This window comes from Haliotis cracherodii, unplaced genomic scaffold (genome assembly GCF_022045235.1).
Source record: "Haliotis cracherodii isolate W230 unplaced genomic scaffold, xgHalCrac1.p SCAF_3, whole genome shotgun sequence".
Taxonomy (NCBI): Eukaryota; Metazoa; Mollusca; class Gastropoda; order Lepetellida; family Haliotidae; genus Haliotis; species Haliotis cracherodii.
The window spans coordinates 75,121,581-75,145,510 of NW_027266286.1; the positions used below are offsets into that span (position 1 = coordinate 75,121,581).

At 39.6% G+C, this 23,930-nt stretch overlaps 2 protein-coding genes across 2 annotated transcripts; both read right to left on the reverse strand.

Moving 5' to 3' along the window:
- Positions 1 to 583: 583 nt before the first annotated feature.
- Positions 584 to 6,441, reverse strand: LOC139474373 (uncharacterized protein CXorf65 homolog). The gene is made up of 6 exons (XM_071257359.1): positions 6,417 to 6,441; positions 6,014 to 6,100; positions 5,179 to 5,298; positions 3,461 to 3,535; positions 2,540 to 2,590; positions 584 to 714 (listed from the first exon to the last, which is right to left on the reverse strand). The coding sequence occupies exons 1-6, from the start codon at positions 6,439 to 6,441 to the stop codon at positions 584 to 586; spliced, it is 489 nt and encodes a 162-aa protein (XP_071113460.1).
- Positions 6,442 to 9,443: 3,002 nt separating this feature from the next.
- LOC139474986 (transmembrane protein 138-like) lies at positions 9,444 to 23,272 on the reverse strand. The gene is made up of 5 exons (XM_071258191.1): positions 23,165 to 23,272; positions 19,061 to 19,298; positions 18,085 to 18,256; positions 11,243 to 11,321; positions 9,444 to 10,581 (listed from the first exon to the last, which is right to left on the reverse strand). The coding sequence occupies exons 2-5, from the start codon at positions 19,183 to 19,185 to the stop codon at positions 10,472 to 10,474; spliced, it is 486 nt and encodes a 161-aa protein (XP_071114292.1). The 5' UTR covers positions 19,186 to 19,298; positions 23,165 to 23,272; the 3' UTR covers positions 9,444 to 10,471.
- Positions 23,273 to 23,930: the final 658 nt, after the last annotated feature.

Sequence of the window (23,930 nt, forward strand, 5' to 3'; positions counted from 1 at the left end):
TTCGGCGTGCGAGCAAATGCTTTAACCACTAGGCTACCCGACCGCCACTATTTATTGACAGACCACCCTCATAACGACATAGAAACAACAAAAACAGCTGTATCACTCCCTCGCTACCTCTGTATCACTGCTGCATGTAAATAATCTAGTCTGCACAAACAAGTGATCAATAGCATGAGCAACAATCCAAGCTATTGACGTGCAAGCAGAAGGAGAACGAATGACCATGATAGTTATGGCCGGGATGTTTATGCAGAAGGTAACTCAACATACAAAGCATCATTCAAGGGCCACAATTTGAATTGCAGTATTACCACATATCTGTATACATAGTTCCTTCTACATGGGAAACAGTAAAACAAGTAATTAATGCCGTTTTTATATGTCCACGTTTCAGCTACTACACATATAATGTTCAATGGAATATACACTTTATTTAATTTGTTTTGGGTAAATTTACATTTTTCTTTCACAAATGAAAATTCAAAGTGGGACCTCTAACACACTGGTGTTGACCTTTAGCCGTTTTAACAGTGAAATAACTAATAAGTATGAGAGATGAAGACAAGTGTTCACGAGAGCATCACCTCTTGCGGGAAATCTTGCCCATGTTGCTGGGTCTGGGGGACATCTCGTTCGAATTCCCAGATGAGCTGCTTCGGCGGGACGGAGACTGGTCTCCGAGTCTCTCTCGACGCTTGCTTTTTGTTTCAACTGGAAATAACATTCAAACTTGGGAATTGAAATTTACTGCCATGTCGACATGTTCGAGACGAACTCGAAAATATGCTCTAACATCAGAACTGTTTCTAAATTATGTTTTTAAGTTACCAGAAACTGTCCATTTAGTCCTGGTTAATTTCACAGATGATAAGTTGCCAAGTGAAAAACAGGGATGGAGTCCTAATCGAGATCAATGAGGTCCAAGAGCACTTCAAGATGACACAACTGTCCTGGGTGGGGTTTTAAATGACCTTAACACGGTGGGTTTAATGCCTAATTGAACAAATGTAAACACACATTTAAAAATTTCATGTGAGCAGTTGTTCTGACAGCCAGAAGAATGGGTCACCATAAAGATCAAAGACACTGGCACAACTTTGATATGCTTTAACTAACGTGAAGGTGACTCGAATACCCTACCTCTATTACATCATAGCGATGAGTTCCTGTTTTGGGGCTGTCAAACATTCTATTAAACTTTTAGATTTTCAACAGACGTCCTCTTCACTGCCAGCATAACTAATAGTTGTAAGGAAAACTATCCTCCCCAGCTGCGTATGCGCGAGGCGGGAAAACGTCACTTCTTTCAAGTGTCTCCAGATTTAAAACAATCCAAATTTGTTATCGCGTTTGTTATTTTACACTGTAACTTCTTGAGATCATCTTAAAGTCAAGTTCAGACAAGCTGAGAGCAGATTACAGCCGATCTGGAGTATAAGAAGCAAGATCGTTAACGTAACTAAGTAGTTAGAAACGTATTGTTGGAGATAGACTCTCCCCTCTCCATCGCCGTCTGTCGTTTGCTATGGGTGCGACAATGATCAACTGACCGGAGATCCACTACTGAGATGCCAGTCGTGCAGGAAGAGCAGGTGCCAAGCTCGAAATGCAATTACTGCAAGAAGTTATCTAAAGAAAACATTGATAAACTTTTCAAGGCGTTGAGGAATTACCTGTATACAACTAGAAAAACTACATCGGGAAAGAAATCTGACGTACCTACTACGACTAAGAATCGGATGAAGAAAGATAGCGGGTGTAGCGTTGCATGAGAAGCTGGTCAGACATTCATACCTACGCTGAATGGAGACACTCCTGCGTCTAAGGAGCTGTGGACGAAACCCAACTGTTCCAGGTTCATATCGACTCTAGAATCCAAGGGGAGACCTGCCTGCTGATCAGTACGATGACGAGATGACGTGTCTGACACCGGCAGACATAGGCATAAATGTTCATCACATGTTTGTTGACATCGTCAAGGTTCCTAAACCTGGCCATATCGACAATCATCTTGGTGGACGACTTCTTGACTGGTTCTTGGTAATCCCCGTCGATGGTAGGATGCCGTAGGCGTTCTAGCTGATGGCAGGAAGGCCGAGTCTAATGTTAGCAACGGTCCCATTCATTAGCGTATTAACTATTATCTGCATCTAGTTGATGAGGGCTTGAGAGAAGGGACGTTTTCCCGCCTCGCGCAGTTGTATTTCCAGGGGAGTATAGTTTTTCCTAACAACTGTTAGATGTGTTGGGAGTGAAGAGGACGCCTGTTGAAAATCTAAAACATTTTATAGTGTGATTGGCAGCCAAAACAGGAAATTATGGCTATGATGTAATAGAGCAGAGACCATATTAGAATTAAACACAATGATAACTATCGCTCAATTTCAGGATAAAATCTGACAATATTAGTGAATCAAAAGAAGACTCCATAGAAGACCGATCAACTGTAAACACAGGACAAAATCAAATATCGTCCAAAAGAAAAAACAGGATTTCTTAACCCCTATAAATCTACTTGGTACCTCTGTGAACTTACCGGCAACTTTCTTGGGCTTCTCGACAGCAGCTGTGTATTGCTTTAACCTTCCTTCAACACATTTGGAAAAATCAGTGATGTATATTCTAATATGATAAAGAGAGATAACAGTATCTGTCTGTCACTTTTGAAACCATTTCAGTTTTTATTTATCATATGCATTATGAAATCAAGTCGCTGCCTATTTCCCATATATTCTGATGACTATAGAACTAACACACTTGTTTTTGTTTTCAATTTCATATTTCACCGGCCAGTTTTAACTACATTATTTCCTCCATGAAAGCCCAGGCCGTATATTTTTCACCGAAGTGGTAAACGTCTAAGACCAGCATCACTTGGGGCTTTCCTCCCACATTAAGGTGACACGCCGTGATATGACTGGAATACTGTTAAAAGCAGCGTGAAACACAACTCACTCACTCACTCTCTTTATTTGAGTAAACTGCACTTGGGCCCATTGTGAGGTGAGGTGAAATGGGGTTTAACGTCGCGTCCAAGATTATTGCACTTATATATAGCGACGTGCATGCACGTGTATGTGTGGCTGCTTGTACTAGTCCGGACTGATGCCGATTTATAGTGCTAGCTCACTGAGATACCATGCCGCAGTTTAACATGAATACCCCACTCAGACACAGTATACTGTCTCCGAGCCTGACAGTCCCTTAATACCGAGCGCAAGACAGGGTAACAATAAGTACCATCTTTTAACGTCTTTTGGTATGACGCGACTGGGGATCGAACCCCGGACCTTCCGCTCTCCGTGCGGACGCTATATCATTAGACCACGGAGGCGGTCCTGGGCCCATGCAGTAAATTTGCTGGTCTGCTTTGACTGAAACCCCGGATATGACAGTAAAGAGTTTTAGTTCATTGATAGTGTTGATCATCAGGTATATGAAGGTTTGTAGAGCTTACTCTCCAGTGTAGGGTAGGTCTTGTCCCAGTCCACCAGCAGCGGCACGATACTCTTCATGCTGTCATCCGCTCCCTCTGTGAAGCAAGTGAGGAAGAGATATGAACAAAACGTAATCTCCATCACTTACACATCAAGTGCATGATTACAGATCGGTGCATAGTGTTACAGACTGTAGCTATTGAAGGTGCAGTCAGCAGTCTTACAGATTCATCCTGGCTGTATTTCCTGGATCAGGCTGGTCATCGTCAGAACTCCACCATCTTTTATGAACTACGTTCCTTCTTGAAGGAAGGGCATATTGTATACCAACCCGTGAGGTATTGGCATGGACAGTACTTGAACTGTATTATTGAAATACATGTACAGTACAGGTTCAGAGTCCAGATTAAGAAACTACAGCTCAGATAACTGCCACACGCAGAAATGTATGTGATTCACAATTCAATTATCATTTTAAGTCATACTTTGGACAGAAGTACCCGAACGCACGCACGCACGCACACACACGCAGCTTTATCGGTGCAATAATCTTGAACGCCAGGTTAAACCACACTGTACCTCCCCCCACAAAATGTACCCAATCATTACGTTGGTAAACGAGTGACATCATGAGCAAGAAGCACGCCATCAGGACACACAGTCACCCAAGTCCCATTTTAGTGGGCAGTTATCACAAGCCTGGTATACCTACAGGGCTCTGTACAAATATGATCGATGGGGTAGGATGCTGGAACCTTCAAACGCCATGTGATGTGTAAGTGCAGTGCATCATAACACCAGATGTGTTCTTTGTGGTGTACCCACAGCCGACTAACAACATATTGGGCCATACTATCAGATAAAAATACCTATAGGCTGTTTTTGGTCAAGAATATTAACGCCCCAAAATATTTCTAAGCATTCGCCTGCTGTTGGCTAGGTCTTTATCTAGTGTATCCAGAAAACATTTGGATGAGTTCTTTAAATTGTCATGGCAGCAGCAGGCCAAACATCCTTAGAAAAACATAGTGTGTTGTATTCACATAGAGATCAGCTGACTGGATAATGAAAACAGTCAGTGATTTGAAATTAAGATTAGAAGGGACATATCCAATATTTCAGTGTATTGCGGCCATACAAAGAGATGGCATGATTACATTAAATGATTTATGCTTTTGTCGTCTCCAGACTGTGTTACTGCAATTCCCGCCTCTATGGCTGCCAAAGACAGGTGCAGAAACATTACTGGGCGTTCAAAATACGGCCGCAAGAATTCTGGCAGGAACACCTCACTCCAATACTGCCTGAAATGGCTGCGAATCCAACAAAGAGGGCAATTTAAACTACCCACGCTGTTTTACAAGGCAGTATATGCATGACTGGCTTCTGCATACTTACAGGAACTGACTTTTCCACACAAGCCAGCTCTTCTCTCTGATCAAAACATCTGCTGGTGTACCAAAGTATCAGGAAATATGGCGACAGGTCATTTCAGCATGCTGTACAAATTCTTAATTTGATTTAAATTAACTTAAAGAAAGGTGTATTTTTTATTGCTGCCATGGTGCCTAAGTATCAGATGAGAATTCTAGAAGCTAGCATGTGTAATTGTCTGGGACCAAAATGCATCGTATTGTACAAACCACTCATACACTCCTGCACGCAATCAGATTTTCCTGCAAATATAGAAGCTGTCAATTATCAGATCTAGACAGGGCTTGACTTGTTCCATCCTTACTTTCTATGAGAACTGGCATGTATGTTGCCCTGGGCACTGTGAGACTGAAGACGTTGTCCGTTGTGTGCTTGGTGTGGATGTATGCAAGGTTGCCACTTTCATCACACAGATCAATAATAGCTGAAACATAAACTCATACAATACATAAAACCTCGTTCCAAGATGATAGCACGAGCTGCCTGTTGTAAAACTGCCTACAATTATACTGTACAGCAGGCGAGATTTAGAAACAAATACATTGATTTGGGGTAAAATGGTTTTTAACTTTGCTTTCAATATAATGACACTTAGCCTATAAAGCGACACATTTAAGATGTGTTTGCGATCGGGGTAGAATAGGTTTTCAGCAGCCCATGCTTGCCGTAAAAGGGGACTATGCTTGTCGTAAGAGGGGACTAACGGGATCGGGTGGTCAGGCTCGCTGACTTGGTTGAAGCATGCCATCGATCCCAATTGCGTGGATCGATGCTCATGATATCAATCACTGGATTGTCTGGTCCAGACTCGATTATTTACAGACCGCCGCCATATAGCGGTAATATTGCTAAGTGCAGCGTAAACCAACAAACCAACCAATCAACCGAGCCGACCATTCCTCGTTTTAACTCCTGAATGCCGAGCGCCAGGGAGGATAACAAGAAATACCATCTTTTAACGTCTTTTGGTATTACGCGGCCGGGGATAGGTCCACCAACCTTCCGCTCTCTGTGCAAACGCTCTACCCAATAGACAACGGAAATGAATAGCAGACGACAGTAGATTTTTAGGCCAAAATAATACAGAAGTTCCGATCCCCTGTTTCGGTCTAAGCTAGAAACTGAATAATTTGCCCTACCCGTATCGTCAAAGGAGCATGTTGCTTTGATGTAGTCGATGAATAATTTGGCTGTGCAGTTCGGATTTACAAGTATCATCTGTTGTTCTGTAAATAAATATGTCATGGTGATAAGTGATAAAGTATCTCGTTGTAACTGCTAGAGATGTTAAACAGTAGCCGACATACGTCGGAACGTGAGGGCGTTGGAGAACTATTTTGTATCGACTGATCCATAGTCCACATCCCAGACTGTAAAAGACCGTTTTATTTATGAATATTTCAGCGCAACATAATTTCATAAGGTGTCTATGAGCCACATTATTTCTGCTGTGGTAGATTCTAATGAGTTTCAAATCAGGTAATTAGAGATTAGTGTTCGAAACATTTACAAATGTACAAATGATCAGGATTTTGTACCTACCGCCAAAGATAAGACGAATAAACATAATTATCGCACTGAAAAGACCAAATAATGGAAACGGAAACGTCATACGCCACCTACAACTGGTTAGAGTTATCTCCCCTAGCGACATTGCAAGCTCCTCGCAGCGATAACCCGTTCGCGGAGCTCTCTATACTACCGGAGGTGTTACGAAGGTGTCTCGCGCTGGGAAGGAGCTAGCATTGATTAGCAAGCTCTTTCCCAGCGCGTGACACCTTCGTTACACTCGCGTTACACTCGCGATAGAGTGCTCTGCGAACGGACCATTAGTTACTGTGCTTAGTTTGCATTGATTTGACCAGGAACTCGATCCAGTCTCGAGTATGTTGCTTGGCACCATCAGGTACTTGGTGACAGACATCAGTTAATATTACTGATATTGCAGACATCACGATCAGTTGATATTGCTAATATTGAGGGTGTATTTACAGTAGAGAAAGTTCTACAATTTTGCAATCCGTAGATGAAAAATAATCCAAAGAATGTGATCTCGTTCAAGTGTAATAATCATAAGAAGTCGTAAATTGTTCCGAATCACGAAGGTAAACAAACAAATTTCGTCGGCTCTACATCGTAAGGATTAATTCCCTTTACCTATATAAATTTAGTATTACGACAGCCCATTCGCGCCATACGTTTTCAACATTATAGAGCACATTCTAATCGCAAAATTTAATATGTTCCTCTCATTAGATTTTTCTAGACTTTTAGTATGTTTAACTTACACACATTCTGATTGCATTTCGTAAGAAGTTGTTTCTGTTGCAGTTGAAGGTCAAACCCTAGATTGAATGGACTGTTACCAGGATATACTCCTTTGAACGCGTGTTATACGTGGCCGAAAGGTTGACCTTCACCTGTTAATAAACTTTGTAAACTGAATCATACTTTTCTGGGTTTCCAACTCTCTACGTACGGTCAAACTCTTAACTGTTGTCCAGCAAATCTCTCGGCCTACCTTTACAATGAATGCTTTACCGCAAACTTTATCAACACGTCACAATACCCTCTGACGTAATTTCTGACATTTTGTTGCCAGCTACACTGGCGGAACAATGCCCTGTGACGTCCATATTAACTTACAAGTCCGGTTTTCATGATATAAACAAGCACGTGACAGTAGTTGGGAGTGTTTTAGCATCATTTGGAAGCTCAAAGACGTCAGAAATCAATAATATCCTTTTGAGAGAAACTAAGAAGTAAACAAGAAAATTCAGATGGCCATATAGCTTCTTTGAGATACCGGGGTTCCTGGTCGTATAGGTTCTGTGAGATCCCGGGGATCCTGATCATATAGGTTCTGTAAGATCCCGGGGTTCCGGGTCGTGTTGGTTCTGTAAGATCCTGAGGTTCCGGGTCATGTTGGTTCTGCAAGATCCCGGGGTTCCTGGTCGTATAGGTTCTGTAAGATCCCGGGGTTCCTGGTCGTATAGCTTCTGTAAGATCCCGGGGTTCCGGGTCATGTTGGTTCTAAAGGATCCCAGCATTCCTCACTCACTCACGTGCTTATGTGATTGCATATTCAGAATGAGTTTGAAAAAACATGCTTCACATTGAAGCGTTCACAAACAAAGTTTGCAATGTGTGACTTGGCTGATGTGTGCACTTGTATCTACTAACCAAGACCATCGATCACCCATACGTCTGATCCAGATACAATCACTTACAGGTCCACACAAACAGATGGCGTGTGTTGCATATCCACACAATCAGATTGTGTGTGTTACAGGTCCACACAATCAGATGGCGTGTGTTACAGGTCCACACAATCAGATGGTGTGTGTTACAGGTCCACACAATCAGATGGCGTGTGTTACAGGTCCACACAATTAGATGGCATGTGTTACATATCCACACAATCAGATGGTGTGTGTTACAGGTCCACACAATCAGATGGCGTGTGTTGCATATCCACACAATCAGATGGTGTGTGTTACAGGTCCACACAATCAGATGGCGTGTGTTACAGGTCCACCCAATCAGATGGTGTGTGTTACAGGTCCACCCAATCAGATGGTGTGTGTTACAGGTCCACCCAATCAGATGGTGTGTGTTACAGGTCCATACAATCAGATGGCGTGTGTTACAGGTCCACACAATCAGATGGTGTGTGTTGCAGATCCACACAATCAGATGGCGTGTGTTACAGGTCCACACAATCAGATGGTGTGTGTTACAGGTCCACACAATCAGATAGTGTGTATTACAGGTCCACACAATCAGATGGTGTGTGTTACAGGTCCATACAATCAGATGGCGTGTGTTACAGGTCCACACAATCAGATGGTGTGTGTTACAGGTCCACACAATCAGATGGTGTGTGTTGCAGATCCACACAATCAGATGGTGTGTGTTACAGGTCCATACAATCAGATGGCGTGTGTTACAGGTCCACCCAATCAGATGGTGTGTGTTACAGGTCCACCCAATCAGATGGTGTGTGTTACAGGTCCATACAATCAGATGGCGTGTGTTACAGGTCCACCTAATCAGATGGTGTGTGTTACAGGTCCACACAATCAGATGGTGTGTTACAGGTCCACACAATCAGATGGTGTGTTACAGGTCCACACAATCAGATGGTGTGTGTAACAGGTCCACACAATCAGGTGGTGTGAATGTATTTCATGTCAACACGATCAGATGGTGTGAATGTGTTGCGGATTCTTGTGTTGTGGGTCCAGGAGTAGAGGTGTCTCTGGAGAAGAAGTATGAATGAGATGCCTTCCTCATGGTGACTGGAGAACAAGATGTCTCTGGTGCACCTGACTGGTGCTTTCTTCACTTCCCTCACAACTCATTTTGACCCCAATACTTCGACTAGCAATTAAAAAGTACGTCACAAAATATACAGACTACAAATTCTATTCATTCAGTTCAAAAGTTTATTTACAAATATAAAGTATTCACATGTTTACAGCCAGATATACAATTCATTGAAAATATTTTATTTAAAGAAATATTTTCAAAATAATAACAGTGTCAGCGATATTGATCATCAAAGACATAAATCTCCTCAATTTTGTTTAATTTTTTGCATGATTAATATCTCATTATAATTAACAAAAAGGTAAAAATAGACATGTGGGCAACTGTCATTAATACTGATTCAATAACTGTTAATTTTGCCTCAAAATTCCAAAAAGGTTTGATCACAAGAATTATCATTAATCAAGATTCATGTAGTGAGACAACTTTCTCCGGGTCTGATACACATTGAAGATCTTCCTGAAAACCTACATTTATTTATTTTGTAGAAAGAGGCTGGGTGTATAATATATCCCATTAAGACACTTATGTGTAACTATTGTGTGAACTACACAATACCGTATTCGACGTAATAAGCGCCCAGCTCTAATAAGCGCCCACAGCGATATTTGCTAATATATTGGCTTTCAATCTTTCATCTCTGTTGTTTATCCCACTAAAATTATATTCTAATAGGAGCCCCCTATTTCTAATTTTGAGAGCACCCTGGGCGCTTATTACCTCGAATACGGTAATGCTACAAGATATACTTGTTGCTACTGTACAAAAGCCATAGTAAGTACACTTTGGGATGTCAGGTCAGGCTAATGTTATACATCTACTGTGGACGGATATACATTTTGTGTGGTAACTTGTCACCATAGGATTTTTAGTGAATCATTTGCCTTCAAATGTTCTATTCCAGTATAACTATCTCATTACAAACACAATGCATTGAACACTGAGGAATGTCATAACATCATGCAGAATACCTACCGAGGTACTATGACCTTGACATTACGTGTCGTAGACAGCAACCAAATATTCTGTCTGTACCGGTAATATCAAATGCCACATATGTTCCGACAAGAATTCATATGCTACTCTGCCAAGTTGATACATCTACCGATACCTGAAACCATTCTTATAATCTTGAGACTTTAGGTAGAGATTCTCTTTGTAGTCATGGACAGAATATCACACTTCTTTCCAAGTCACGAGGGAAGGATTGTTTTGTTTCCTATCAAACTGGACCAGAATCTGCTAATTGACAGACACATATCCCATTATCTCCTCCTCTCAAACTCCCGTCGGATCCATTCTGAGTCCTGGTAGAACCTTGGGTCACCGAGCTTCAGCGCCGTTCTCTTGTAGAAGAAGTAGTAGAGGACAGCAACTGCAGGGAGAATCACAGAAGAGTTAGCAGCAGCATGGGATGAATGGAAGCGTGAACTTCTGAATACATTGAGTGAGTGAGTGAGTGAGTGAGGGAGGGAGTGAGTATGGTTTTACATCGCTTTCAGCAATATTCCAGCAATATCAAGGCTGGGGACACCAAAAATGGGCTTCACACATTGTACCCATGTGGAATCGAGCCCGGGTATTCAGTGTGACGAGTGAACACTTAACCACAAGGCAACCCCACCGCCCCACTAACCTAGCCTTGGTGTTAGGTGTGTATTGTTTACGAAGCGGCCAGCAATATTCCACAGATGTCACAGTGTAACTGATCAAATCTGGACCAGGAAAACCTATGTTGATGTTGTGAGCAATGTTCCACGCTATTGGGGCATGATGACCTCCAATCAGCCATGTCAGCAAGAATGACCATGCAATTTAATCACCTGCTGAGACCAGCATAGAGTATGATCAAGTACTGGGTACTTATTCTGAAAAAGATTACATTTGTTTTTCTGTTTTTTTAGGCATTTTGCATGAGTAATTAACCATCTTAGGAGCCAATTACTTGAAATAACATAACATAACATCCCCACATCTTAGTGAAAGTAGAGTAAAACTGACCAAGCCTTCTCTTAAAGTTATCAGAAATAACATACCAGTTCTCTGAATGACGAAGAGGATCCGATATCCAGTTACATCCCAGATGTACCTGTCAGGGTCGTCCCACCTCAAGGTCTGAAATGTACAGTGAAATACACAACATCTGTCCATCAAGTTGTCAGTGACAAGAAATATGGACCAATGCTATCAAAAAGCTGACCAATCTTATCTATCTGGAAGAAAGACTATTTGGGTAAGTAACACTCACATCTTGTCTAGGAAGCAAGAATCAAGCAACACCAGCTTTTGTGAATACTCACAATCGTAGCTCGACATACAAGCAACACCACATGACAAGGGAATATTGTAGTATAAAGCAAATGGCAGATCAAATGCAAGCTTAATGATTGCATAAAAATATATAAGTGGAGCTCATAATAGTTATATCCATGCAAATGTCAAGTCATCTGCAACAACACAAACAATTCTACACATGTAAGATTCATGACTTTATCTACAGCAAGTCAATCAAAATAATTCTCATCGATTCACCATGACAAACTAGCCACATCCCAACATCTCTCCCCCCACATCCCAACATCCTTCTCGTACAGAAGTACATGGCTTATGTAATTGCAAGTCTTAGATTCCTGATCTCCAGTTACCTTCGTTATCATAATTACAATTACCTTGAAAATTTAATATTACTGACACCACAAGAATACAATGGAAAATTTATCTGAAGTTATTTTTCGAACTTTGAAGGAGTTAACAATATTCAAGTCATGTAACCATGACAACATATCTTGTGGATACAAGCAGATGTAAGCAGTGGTGGTGTGAAGTGTGCAGCAGTCACCAGGATGAAGTGATGAACAGTGTGCATGGGGTGAGGAGACAGGGAGGTCTCACGAGGAGGAAGTACGAAATGATGACTGTCAGTGTCCTGACACTTCAGTGCTTCTTATCTCTAAAACGTCTTTTCAGCGTTGTGAAAAGACTGAGATGAGACAACCATCTAGCAAGACTTGGGCATGGTTTGTTGCAATGATTTCAAAAAGTTTAAATAGATTTATAATAAAATATTGATCAATGATTAATTGTTTACAGCATTCTGTTTCTTGTGTGTGTCTGACAACACAGGACAGTGAATACCCAGAAAGAAATGTTCACCGAGATGAATAATACACCTATCATTTATAGGCCTCTGTTAGCAATATTTGTGTTGGGGAAATCAAATATGAGCTTTACACGTTTACACACTGGGATTCAAACTTGCAGCTTGATGTAACAAACAGACTATTTACCTGCTGGGCCACCCGTATGACCTCAAACACAGACGGTACAAGATGTCCACACAATCAAACATGGTTCATGGGCCGGGGTGCAGGATTAATAGCACATATCGTACAAAGTTCAAGTACAACAAAAACACATCTACACAATGTCATCAACACGAAGAATGTCACTAGACTACCACGCTGTTAAACAACCTAATCAAACTGACGGGGGAAATAACGACAACAACATATTGTTAAAGTGATCTGTTTACATTTCAAGATGAAAGTAAAGTTGCCGAGATTTAAGGTCACATACCATGCTTGCTGGTGTGTGGAGATTACCCTTGTCAGTCAGCTGAATATTGTCAATATTTCACCTCATTTACTTGCGTATGAATATAATCTGGATGATATCTTTCTTCCTATATCAACTTTCAGTAACCAAATGTTAACACTCAAAAGTCTCTTTGAGAAACGGAAGTATAATGGACCAGATGGACAGGTCTACACCCGGAAAACTGGACAGAATAGTTCCACGGATGTGTAGAATAATTTTATGTTTATTTATTTACAAAACCTTTCATCTCATCATTTCTTGTACACTGTCATCATGCTCTGCATGGTGTGAACAAACACAGTGTTCACGTTTCCAGTACAGCAGCAGGACCAATGCCACATGATCCTATAGCAAATATTCTTGAAAACTACATATCACAAGATTTATTTTTCCCACCTTAAAGATACTATGTAACAATACCACCTTATGGGGGAAAACTACAACGTGTTGAAACTTGTCACTTGTTGTGGACCAGAGGACCTGTACATTGATGCCAGGAATCCAGGTTACCATGGTTACTGGTGCAATCTTGTTAGTCTAGTTACTCATTAGTGTAAATGCTGTGTACACATCAAGCCATTACAAACTAATGGAAACAGGAAAAAAATACAAAAATATTGCAGAAGAAAGTTTTGAATATAACTCCACTGCGTCATGCAAACAGACCAGCCTTCAGTGTAAATATGTTTTCAATGAAAAAGTGAGTGAAAATAAGTTGGCAAGCATACATATTTGTTATTTGTATCGGTTTGTTTCCAATGATACACAAGTGAGAACAGTATGGGTACAGAGTGAAGCATTGACAATATTCCAGCTGTGATTCTTGTCTGACAACGTAATCAATGAAAGAAAAAAGTGGAGTACACGAGACAGAAACTGATTTGAAGCTGTATTGATAGAGTGTTCCAATTAGAACACCTAAAGCCATACCTGTGAGTCAAACAATACCTAGAAATCACAAAAACATTTGGGCTATGTATCTATTTTCCAAGGCCATCAAAATCTACATTATCATGGAGATAGACATGAATGTGTTCCTGAACATGAACTAGGCATACTGACAAAAGATTACTTTCAGTATATCGAAAATGATAATTAACTGTGTTACCTGTGTCAATTGAATTATTTTTAAGACAACAATACTGTAAATCTTGAATTAAATGTGAAAAATGCGAGGGGTCTTTGCTTGTATTAATTAACTTCGCATTTATGTCTCCAAATGACTACCAACAATAACACGGCCTTATTGCACACTTTGGATAGTGGAAATACCAACTGAATTATAAACACAAACACGGTTTATTGAGCAGCAGTTGTAACAAGTATATGACAATGACGATTGTAACATAAATGTAGGTATGTTCCCTGATCTGATTGGTTAAAAAGTGTTGTCGAATGAGCATAACATCGCTGAATTTTGGGGGTCTCATCACCGTGTATGTATACATTAATTAATGGAACTATTTTTGAAATCATCAACATGGAGGAACAGATGGAAATTTACCCTGACTTCCACATCGGAGATTTCGATGAAATATTGAGTGAATGGGGCGACGAGACATTTTCTGAGATAATACAAGAATTTGAAGGTAAATGAAATTTACCTTTTTCCATTAATTACAAAATCATAATCATAAATAATGTAATTTTCTTAGGCTTGGCCAAAGGAAAAAACAAAACAAAATCAATTTTTAACAGAGTAAAAAACATTTATTGCAACTCAATAATGACTTTCATACATCCACCTAATTTTGTTCTTATTATAACCCACAAAAAGCTGTTGAAGCTGAACACCGTTCTGAGATGGCCCCCGAACTAGGAAATACAGCCAGCGTTTCCGTAGAGCCCAAAGTTCAAGCGTCCAGTCACCGCTTCGCGTCCCTTGATACAAAAGCAGTACAGGACATCGTGGATAGGAACCTCTCCAAATCTACTGGGAGTTAAAATATTTCGACGTAAGCCATTGAAACATAAAAGAATACATAAACAAATAAAAAAAAATTCCTACGAGAGTTACCTCCCTTACACCATTGCCATAATAGCAATGTAAAGCGTGACCAATGTGTCATCGCAAAAATTGGCAATAATATAACGAGATTGACCAAAATCTTAAAATAAATTAAATATTTCGTTTTGTAAGATTTGAGATATGTTATACTAAATGGATATACGGAAATTTCATTTAAACACGACACCGTAATAATAACGAAATACTCCCACTTACCGTCACATTTGTACCCTGAACACGGCAATCTTTTCACTTCCAGAATGGCTTGGTTTCCGAGGTTTTGAACCCACGTTCGAAGAGCTTCCTGCTTTTCAACTGAATGAGAGACTGAGGTTCTTTTATGCCGAAGTCAGAAATGCTGAGGGAGAACTTTACTCAAAATCGAGTTTTGTTGGGTTGCGTGCTGCCATACACAGGCACATCAGGGGGCCGCCATTTGAGCGCAGCATAAACATTATCCAAGACCGGGAATTTCACACTGCAAACTGCCGTCACTTTACTCTCAAACGCAGATATTGAATCGCGAGATTTGCAGAATTACCGGCCACAAATCCGATGAATCGTTGAAGTCGTATTCCATTGACTCGTGCTCGTCTCAAAAACGACATTATTCGAACATTTTTCAGAGACAGGAGCAGCTCGCTAACGAACGTAATTTGGTACCTGTCATAGATACAAATATCCTGCCACTGTCCACTGCTCCCGTGAGTAATTTCCAGGTTAATTCTTCTGCTAATTTCCACGGCCTCTCACATATGTTATTCCACTGTAACAGTAAACAACTTTTTCAATCCCAGCTAAGCTGCATGTCTGAAATTTCGCACGTTTGACGTCTCTTGTCACCACCTCAGTTTCAGACGAGTTGACACTATCTTGTACAGGGGCCAAACAGTATGTACGTCTTTTCTAATTTTGATTATTTGTATTTCATAGTTACGCATAACTACAAATTACAAGTAAGATGAGGAACTGTGATAAAGAATTGAATTTGTGATATTTCCTGTTGTTTGTTTATTTCCTGAGAAATGAGCTTGAACATGTGACCACCCCTTTCGTAAAATGGACCCTCATTATTGGAGTACCTCGAAACCATTGATCGGTTTCGCGGCACCCCATATCATGCATCTTTTCGAAGGTGAGCACGAGGAGACGTATTACTAACGACAGTTTTGTTGTGTCATGCGCTCAGTAAATTAGTTCCTCCTAAATATCGATTTAATTAACGTTCATGTTACAATGTCGATAAATATTTCGTTTTGTAAGATTTGCGTGATGTTATGCTGAATGGATGTACGGAAATTTTTCATTTGAACACTCCGCCTTACGGCGTCGTGTTCAAATGAAATTTCCGTACATCCATTCAGCATAACATCACGCAAATCTTACAAAACGAAATATTTATCTCCTAAATGTTATTCAAAGAATAGGAATTACACAATAGGCATCCAGTGAGTTATCACTGCTGGGGTGAAGAGTTCTACCCACTCGTATCAAGCTTGTTGACACCTTCTCCGCATACCAATCAGTGAACTGTTGTTGGATCAATTATTCTTTTGCCTTTGAACTTCCTTTTTGCCGTTCAACAGAGTAAGCAAATAAACCCTGGGTTGTTTTTGAAAAGAAAACACTGTTTATTGTTTTTACGGAAGTGCTCTACTCAGCACTAATAAGCGGTGCTATTTGCTGTTTGATTGGATTAAGGTAAGGATGTGCATCCTTCCACTGGGATGGGGTGGGGAGAGTCACATTGATATTGAGTTGCATTTTTCGCCAGCAGTCGTATTAATTTGGAGACGCATTAATTTCCAGATTTACAGTATCATGTTTATCTTCACAAGATCATTTATATATCGGACTGTTTATCATGGTTATATACTGCATCATTACATTGCATTCTGGGAAAAGGAGACAAAGGGCTGCTATTGTTGTATCTGCATTTTTGGAGTTGTGTTGGTCAGAATTAGATACAAATAACATAGAAAAGAGAAGTATGTGTATAAAATTGCTTAAAAGGTGCAATTCAAACTACATGAATCAAAATAATGTATTTTAAAAACAATATTTAAAAATCACTTTATTAGTTTTTAAAGTAACTTGTTCCAAAAATATTTATCATTCATATTCACGAACAACAACTTATACACATAAAGATTGCGCAAAGTGGGGTTAATGGCACTTTAAACAGCCATTCAGTATGTCAGTTTAATATCGGGGAAGGTTCAAATAGATGCAGGTCATAGACGTGCAACCACTGTGGTGATGGCCATCGTCATGGCAACATGGGACAATGATCATCTTAACCAATGATCGGCGGATCCTGCCATGCAAAGTGATGCAACTCTGTACATTACATCGAGGCATCCAAGACATCCATTAAACAAATACAACAAGTATCTGTAATACAACGATGTCCATGTTGTATGATTGTGATTCCATACCAAGCTAACAAGCCAATAAAAATAGGAAAATGTGAACATACTCAACGAGCATAAATATTACTCTACTTAGTAACTTTCTAACAATAATAAAGCACATGGTTGCTACAGAGAGAAGGTTCTATATACTAAACTAGAAACAATCAGCATTATCATATAGAGGTCTTTATCTTGCTTCTCAATTCTACAACTTAATAGATGTAACAGCATATATCGCTTCAAATAGGCATCATACACATTACAAATACAGGACATGCAGTATGATGTAATAAAACAAAAACATTAAACATGCCAGAAACTTTGTCAAATACAATTCGTGCCATGCAGGTTGAACATATATTGTTAAACTTTGTATGCTTGGCACAATCAACTTTCAAAAAACACATGCAATCAACTGTAAATCATAAAGACTTTATGTTTATTACTGGAAGATGTCTTTGAGATTATGGTATAAATTATGTTACAATTAGAATTTTTGTAAAAAAAAATGACAATAGTGAATGAGTTCAGTTAGCATCAGCAACATTTCAGCTAAATTATGTAGGAAATAGCTAAGTGAACACTTACTTACAATAACAACTTAATTCAAGAGAGCAAATGACAGATGTTATATATAGTAAACTATGGTTATAACAAACTAATTTTAGTTCATAATAGCCGTAGGTCATTGGAAGCACATAAACAGCACACATACAAGAAATGGCTGGGACTAAAAAATGAGTTTGTTATATTGGTAAGTTCGTTATATGCGTGTTCATTATAAACAGAGTTTACCTTAATAGATCATCGATTACAAGTCATTTACTTTAATCAATGCTTTAAAACTGAAGAATCTTACCATTCCCCAGACATGCAGCGCTACATTCAGCATGAAGTAGACGAAGGTCACACAGATCGGCACACGGAACTTGTTGACTAGGATATTGACGAGGCCTGCTTGGAAGATGTATGTATTGAAGAACAACAGGAATACCACGATCACCGCGAACAGGATGCAGACGTCTTGAATGCTGAAACAATAATTAGAGAGTGATTAGTTTAGACATACACCATGTTGAAGTTTTGTAACTGATTATAAGTTATATCCCAACATGTCAGCTAATATAGGAGGAAAGCCCTACATGCTGTGCAGGTTACCACTTTGGTGAAACCCACCTGGGCAATTGTTTGATAGGCGTTACTTAGATTTTGACAGAAGACAAAGTAGACACAATTTATGGACAACAACTTCTTTATTTACTGGAAACACGACTTTTCGTTATAGATTCTTATACTGTTGTGAGTCAGCCTTGCTTGAGTCAGCCTTGCTTGACTACGGTTGCTTGACACCGGTATAAGGATCTGTAGCAAACGTCTCCTTTGCAGTAAATAAAGACGTTGTCATCCACAGATTGTGTCTACTTTGCCACCAGTGCAAGACTGGTGCCAACAAACAAAACAATACAATCAGGGGGATTCTGGGACTTGAAGTCATGATCCTATCATGGTTAGGGGAGGCAACTCTGCACTGTAAATTGTGTCATGCCTCATACCACTGGGCCCTCCATGTCTCCTCGGAAGTTGAATACTTAACAGCTACACTGGTCTTGTTTCCCAAGAAATAATACAGATGTTCCAAGTTACTCTATTGTTGCATTCTCTTGCCATAAACATGATAAAGATACAATCAAATTCTGGTATCATATCATCTTTTCTAAAACTGAACATTCAGAACTGGAGACACTTTGTTCACAAGGTAACCACAATGGATCTATACAACTTGATCCATATACATGTTCTTCAGTGAACCAGTCCCAGACACTCCTTCCACTTACACAAACGTGATGAGCAAGATGACATTCTGAAATCGGAGCATCTCGGTGAAGGAGTTCAGAACCAGATCCACCAACAGCAGCAGGTACTGCAAGTACAGGATCGGCTGGTACCGACTGACATTCATCTTGACAGCTGATGTACACGGCTACTGCGGGGTAGTTTAAAGCGTCATCACTGGAATACACCCTACCCTTCTCTACTGTCACGTTAAGGATGCATATGCTTACATTGTTGATTCTGAAAAAGACAAAAACAATGATAAAACAACATCGGACTTTGATACAATTAGCAACTGCAATTTACAGCATATTCAAATGCCTACTTTCTGTCCTTCATATTCTGGGGCCCCATTCCACAAAGTGATCTTAGCGCTATGATTGTCATGTCTATGTTAAAATATTGGGAGTAATGATCGTCTTAGTGTTCATGTCGCTTTGTGGATCAGGGCCCTGACTTTAATTTTGTTCCGTCTGTCCATAGCAATAAAGTTTACAACATCTTTCATTTCTATCAGGAGCAGACTGGGCCTTTAACATTTGGGCTACGACCAAAACATGTTGAAGTTCATGCTTTGTCACGAACACTGAGTATGCATCCAATGTATGTGTAAATAAACAATATTGGTTGTTGGGAAAACATGACCTGCATCACCTAGCTACTACAATATCAAACAAAGAAATAGTGTCAAAGTAAGAGATAATTTCAACAGATGAATATTTATTCCCCCAGAATATTTATATCAGATGTATATCTGAGACTAGTTCCTTGCTCACCAGGTCCGGTCACAACATTTCAAAGTGTATGCAAATTTCAATGCTGCGCTCAGATGACTGAGTGTTTTGAGATTTATTTGACATGACCGAAAAGAATGGTAACTCTTCCTTAAAGGGACCTTTATTGGTATATTTGCCTTGAGATTTAACTGACGCCTTCAAATTAAAAGGTATGTTATCTCCACACTCAAATCACCAGACACCTCATAATCAATAACAAGGCAAGAGAGGTAATCCATGGTGTGTTTTCAAAATGGCAGCAATATCACGAGCGCTACAAACTTAAAAAGTGCAAAAATGGAAAGTGTTGTACATTCATCTCCAAAATTATTTCTTGCATTAAAGGGACAGGGCATGGACCATTCTGAAGCTTTGTTTGTAAACAATAGCTGATAACCCCCAAGCTCACTCAGCACTGCTGGACTTATCTGTTTTTGCTCCAGTGACCACACAGCTGGTGTAGACTTATCACGGGACCACAGACTTTCCTCTTGTTTGTAAACAAACACACTTATGCAAGCCTTTCGGTGCACTTTACATGTTGGTTTTGCATAATCAAATAAATATACTAATACAACTGTAACAGTGAGGTGCATGACAATATAACACATCAAACTGACGGCATATCGCTAGCTCTTTGTAGGGCTTTGATGACAGGATGTGGAGGATAAATATGCAAATGAAAATAGTTTTTCATGTTTTAGGATATTTTCTAAATAAAAGGTAAACATTTCATGACGTATGTTTATCTAAATGTGCAGACTCATCCAAATGAAACAGATGAAAAACCCATGAATGGACTGTGTAAGATAGGGCTTCAAGGGTCCAAAAATATGGACTCGAGTACCCAATGGGTGAGACTCGGCTCGTGCTCGAGTACCCGCAATTATACATCAGGTCAATAAAATTGGCAATTATCCTATCGTATACAAAATGAAAGAGTCACAATGACATCGTAGATCACTAAGAAAACCAATGTGATTGCGTATCCAAAAAAATACCTTTGAAATTTGTTTGCAGATTCGCTGAAGCTTCATTAAATAAGAATTGTCAATTTTTTAAAAGAAATTGTTTACATCTCAATGTAACACACGCCATGTTCAGGGTGAAAAATATATTGCACACGTGATGTATGTTGCGATTGGTGATTGGCTGGATTTTGGCGGGCTGGTTTCTAAGGTATACCCTATATGATTAATAAGATCATTTGATGCCAGTGCCGAAGGAAATTGTCAATAAATGACAAAATATAGATAATAAGTTAAAAGTAATATTTTCAATATTATCACAAATTTACAAGTCAGTGTTTACCTTTTTCTTAATTGAAAACATTGAAAGATTACTAGGCTTGTAAATTTACATCTTCTCGAGGCAAGAGAGTTAACTGTCTATAAAAGTCCAGTTTCCACCCTTGCTGAACTAGGCTGGTATTATGGAGTTACATTTTGGCTGGACTAACGAGTCTATGCATAGTCCAATTAAAATCGCACACCGAAATCGAAATTCGGTTCGTAAACTGTCGTGCAGATTTCGGTCGATTGCAGAATTTGCAAAGCATGTGCACCGCCAACTCGTTGTCAGCAGGTATTTTCCAAATCTTTTAATGTTATTAATCAAATGCTCACGTGATTTGATGCATTTCACGATCTAAGACCTTTTTTATCACAATATAGATCTTGATTATTGATCAGATCTTCTTGACCAGGCGCCACCATTTTGTGTGAAGCAAACGCAAGTGATACGAGAGGTGGAATCTGATTGGTCCATAGGAGAGGCTAAGAAGGGACATAACTGGTAATAGCCACTGGTGGCGCTACAATTGAGCCCAGTAATTCCAGCCTAGTTCGGCAAGGGTAGAAACTGGACTTTTAAAGTCAGTTAACTCTCTTGCCTCGGGAAGATGGTAAATTTACAGTTGACTTATATAAGACGTTTTCCCGACATTTGAAGAGATAATTAGAATGTGATACAGTAACACAATGTTAATATTCAATAAGCTGATGTCCAGTTATAAATATCTTATGAAAATATTGAATTAATAATGATTAACGTTATGACACTAATTTAGAATGAATAGGTCTATTGCTTGCGACAGTTTAATAGTTTCGTAAAACATCCCTTTTAAACATGAAATAAAGTTTAAACCAGGAAAAATCCTTATGAAATGGTTGTAAATAAGTGTATTGTTTTGAAACATAACTAAAAGAAAATCTTTTGACACTTTTATTTGATTACTCATGAAAAAGAAATTTACATAAAGACACGTTTCTATTAACTTATTGAAAGTCGACCATATTAGAGTTAACTAAGCCCCACTAAACTCGGCCCGTTCCTGAGTACTCTTTGAAGCCCTAGTGTAAGAAGTGACAGAGGCACTCGCCTGGTCGCAAGGAGCTCCTGGTAGGATTTGCTTCACACGAATGAGGCATATTAATATTGTAATCTAGGCTTTCATAATGTACCTTGGTTTTCTACAGATGACACCAAGAAGGCTACGGGTGTGAGGCTGATGTTTATTTGTGAATAATCACGATAGACACCCTGTAATAATAAACAACAGATAATATAGTATATGCAGTGACATTGTCGGCTTCACTGCACATAGCCATTTGGTTTTGGTTTGAGAATTCATTTTTGCATGTGCAGATGTCAAGCTTGGAAATTATTTCATGCACGATTTAAAAACACACAGAACCATCGAAGTACTGTCCCTCTAAAACTTCGGTCATTTCAGCTTGAAGTTTGAGTATAGAAGTTGGTGACCTGATTCACTAGCGAGGGGATGGTTTGATTGGTATACCTGGATCCTTAGCACCGGATCCTCTGATGTCATATCGCAAAGCATTGTAAACTAAATTTGCTGAAAACAAAACTTTGCTGCATTTTCCAGATATACTACGTGCTACATCAGCTGTACATGATGATTATGTTCCAGGCCGTGGCAAATCGTAGTGTAAGGCCAATGAGAGTGTAGTGGTCGATATGATAAACGCCAAGTAATTTGAGTACGTACGCCTTGAAATCTGGCGCTGCGTCCAGACCACAGGCCCTGTAGTCCAGACCTGCACATATGCCTATAGGCCTGCGTCTATCATGGACGTTATTAAAGGGAAGTTATAATTCCACTGTCTATCCGCTTTAAAAATATAAATTATTCGCATGTTAAGAGAGTAAACAAGTTATCGAACTGTTAGATCGTTTTGTGAGTAAACAGACTTGAATGAAATAAATCTAAGTAACAGAAGATACCCGCCAAATGAAATTCCTACTATCTTGCATGAGTGTGTCACCTGTGGCATACAAAGGAAGAATATCTGCGAAGATCCTTACCGTATCTCAAAATTTTGTTACTATGAAAATCTATTCGCTGAAACATAAGTTTTGAATTAATATTGTGATGACAGTTCAGTTGTTAACCGGAATCCGACATGTTTACACTCGAAACGAACCTCTCGTACAATCTCACGAGATCTACATTTTAGCTGGTGCCGTTATTGTAATGCGCGACCGCGTTCTCCTTTTTAAATATATATAAGTACAAATGTAAAGCCAAGTCACATTTTTCTTATAAATTCCACAACAATACATATATATTCTTCAGTAGTCTTTACTACACTCCAAATTAGGTTTACAATCAAATTTAGGGGCCCGTTTTCGTTTCACTTAAAGAAGGTAAAACCTAAGAACAAATCGGAAATCGGGATCATATCACCCAGACCGGGCCACAAAAATCGGCATTTTAGACCCTACGTGAGTGAGTCAATTTGGTATTACGCCGCTTTTAGCAATATGTTCAAGACATATCAAGGGGTGGGGTGTCGGGTTTGGGGGTTGAAGTGAGACGCCGGGATTATTCAATGAGGGTGGGTGTATTTAGCGTGGAATCAGACATGATTTACAGTGGTAAACACAATATGGAGAGACAGGGTAGACACATGGAGAGGATTGTTTTACCGGGATATGGATGGAATGACCATATAAAATATGTTTGTACCGGAGACCCACTCCGCAATCAATCAAAAACGATGGAACAGCAGTCATGATTGAGCCAATCAGCATGTATTAAAAGTTATATTTCTCAAATGATTGTCTGACC

What these genes read in the sequence shown, in the direction of transcription:
- LOC139474986 (XM_071258191.1), bottom strand. Translation starts at nt 19,185, where the DNA reads ATGAATGTCAGTCGGTACCAGCCGATCCTGTACTTGCAGTACCTGCTG. An exon ending in ATCTTGCTCATCACGTTTGT is followed by an intron (nt 18,257 to 19,060) that starts GTAAGTGGAAGG and finishes TTATTGTTTCAG; the next exon opens with CATTCAAGACGTCTGCATCC. An exon ending in CGCTGCATGTCTGGGGAATG is followed by an intron (nt 11,322 to 18,084) that starts GTAAGATTCTTC and finishes TGTACATTTCAG; the next exon opens with ACCTTGAGGTGGGACGACCC.
- LOC139474373 (XM_071257359.1), bottom strand. Translation starts at nt 6,441, where the DNA reads ATGTTTATTCGTCTTATCTTTGGCG. An exon ending in CATGCCAGTTCTCATAGAAA is followed by an intron (nt 3,536 to 5,178) that starts GTAAGGATGGAA and finishes CTTGCTTCACAG; the next exon opens with AGGGAGCGGATGACAGCATG. An exon ending in GACCTACCCTACACTGGAGA is followed by an intron (nt 2,591 to 3,460) that starts GTAAGCTCTACA and finishes AATGTGTTGAAG; the next exon opens with GAAGGTTAAAGCAATACACA.